This window comes from Aplysia californica, unplaced genomic scaffold, assembly GCF_000002075.1.
Source record: "Aplysia californica isolate F4 #8 unplaced genomic scaffold, AplCal3.0 scaffold00553, whole genome shotgun sequence".
Lineage (NCBI taxonomy): Eukaryota > Metazoa > Mollusca > Gastropoda > Aplysiida > Aplysiidae > Aplysia > Aplysia californica.
The window spans coordinates 349563-351101 of NW_004797823.1; the positions used below are offsets into that span (position 1 = coordinate 349563).

Sequence of the window (1539 nt, forward strand, 5' to 3'; positions counted from 1 at the left end):
GTGTGTGTGTGTGTGTGTGTGTGTGTGTGTGTGTGTGTGTGTGTGTGTGTGCATGAATGGATGGCCACACTTCTCTTAGAAAGATAGACCTTTTCAATTTTTAGCAAGAGTTTTTGCGGCACTTTCAACACAAATAGGTCATAATAGACGTCCTTCAGAGTTGAGATTTTACTAAGGGGCAACATCATACAAAGAAAAAAAAGGAGTAGAGACAAGGATGACAGACATTGGATAGGAAATTATGAGCAACCACACCAGAACACCCTGTAACCGCCTAAATTAGAAAGTCAATGAGACTATATTATTATGAGTGAGGCAACACCGAAGGAAGGGTGCTGAGGGCGTTGAACCCTCTTATAGCGTTACACCCCAATATTCATTCTCTCCGATCTGCCCTTAGTAGGAAAACACAAAGGCGGTCGATTTCTGTCACCTAACCACTGAGCACCGTAAGTTATAGGGATCCATCTATACAATTTCTTCAAGAGCACTGAGACACGGCCTACTCTCTGCACCGACCTGCGGGATCGCTGGCGGCTTACACTCTCTGTCCTCGCCACAAGAGTACTTTCCTTAAATATTATGTCTCATGTGGCATTCAAGTTGAAAACCTAACAATAGTTGTCTTTTTGTGGGTTTTTTCTTTTTGATTTTGTTGGGTTTTTTTTTTTACCTCTTTTCAGGAGACATTTGACGTTGAAGGTCAATATGCCATGATGGTCATGCCATATGGCTCGGACTACAGCTCAGATGAAGGCATAGGCGAAAGGACAATCTTCAGGGATTATGGCACAGGTAAACAGGTGTTTCCTCTTCTTATTTATGGATTAAAAACTTTGAAATAATAATTAATATCTTCTACGTCGATGCTTTGTGGGAAGACCCCAGTCTACTTGGTTGAATGTGTGCCATGATGTTGGCTGGGGGTTTTTTTCAGTGTTGTTCAGAGTTGAGTCCAATATGACCAGGTTCGATATGATTTTCTCAGAACAAACAAAAAGTGTACTTTGCTTTAATGTTGCTGATTCAGTAGGCCTTTGTATAAATAATACTCAACATCTAAATTCTAGGATCGGAAAAAATGGAGCAATATTGGAGATGATAATAATTATGATGATGATAGTGATAATAATAGAAATAAATCTCAGTACCACAGCCACCACTACCACCCCCATCATCATCATCACCATCATCATCATCATCATCATCATCATCATCATCATCATCATCATCATCATCATGATCATCATCATATTGTGCGGACGCGTATGTGTCTTTTTTATCGGTTGTTGGTTTTGGGGGGGGGGTGAATACCATTAAGCTGGAACATAAGGCGTAGAGACGAAGGGAGTTCTTTGCATCGTTGTAGGGTTGCCAGGGGCGAAAAGAGTACAAACATGATGAAAATAGAGTTTAATCAAGCACTTAATTTACATGAAAGGGTGGGGGTTCGCGGGATGTCAAATAGTCCTTGGTGGGATGCAGGATTCATGAAAAAAAAGGAGGGGGGATAGGCAGGAGCAAAGGGCGGGGGGACAG

At 41.5% G+C, this 1539-nt stretch overlaps 1 protein-coding gene across 1 annotated transcript in view; it reads left to right on the forward strand.

Annotated features, from left to right (window-relative positions):
- The window catches only part of LOC101855132, a gene marked incomplete in the record, with an annotated part of 29036 nt that overhangs the window by 11822 nt on the left and 15675 nt on the right, over nt 1-1539 (forward strand). The window contains 1 exon segment of the mRNA XM_013087174.2: nt 684-795. Coding sequence (XP_012942628.1) covers nt 684-795 — 112 coding nt within the window.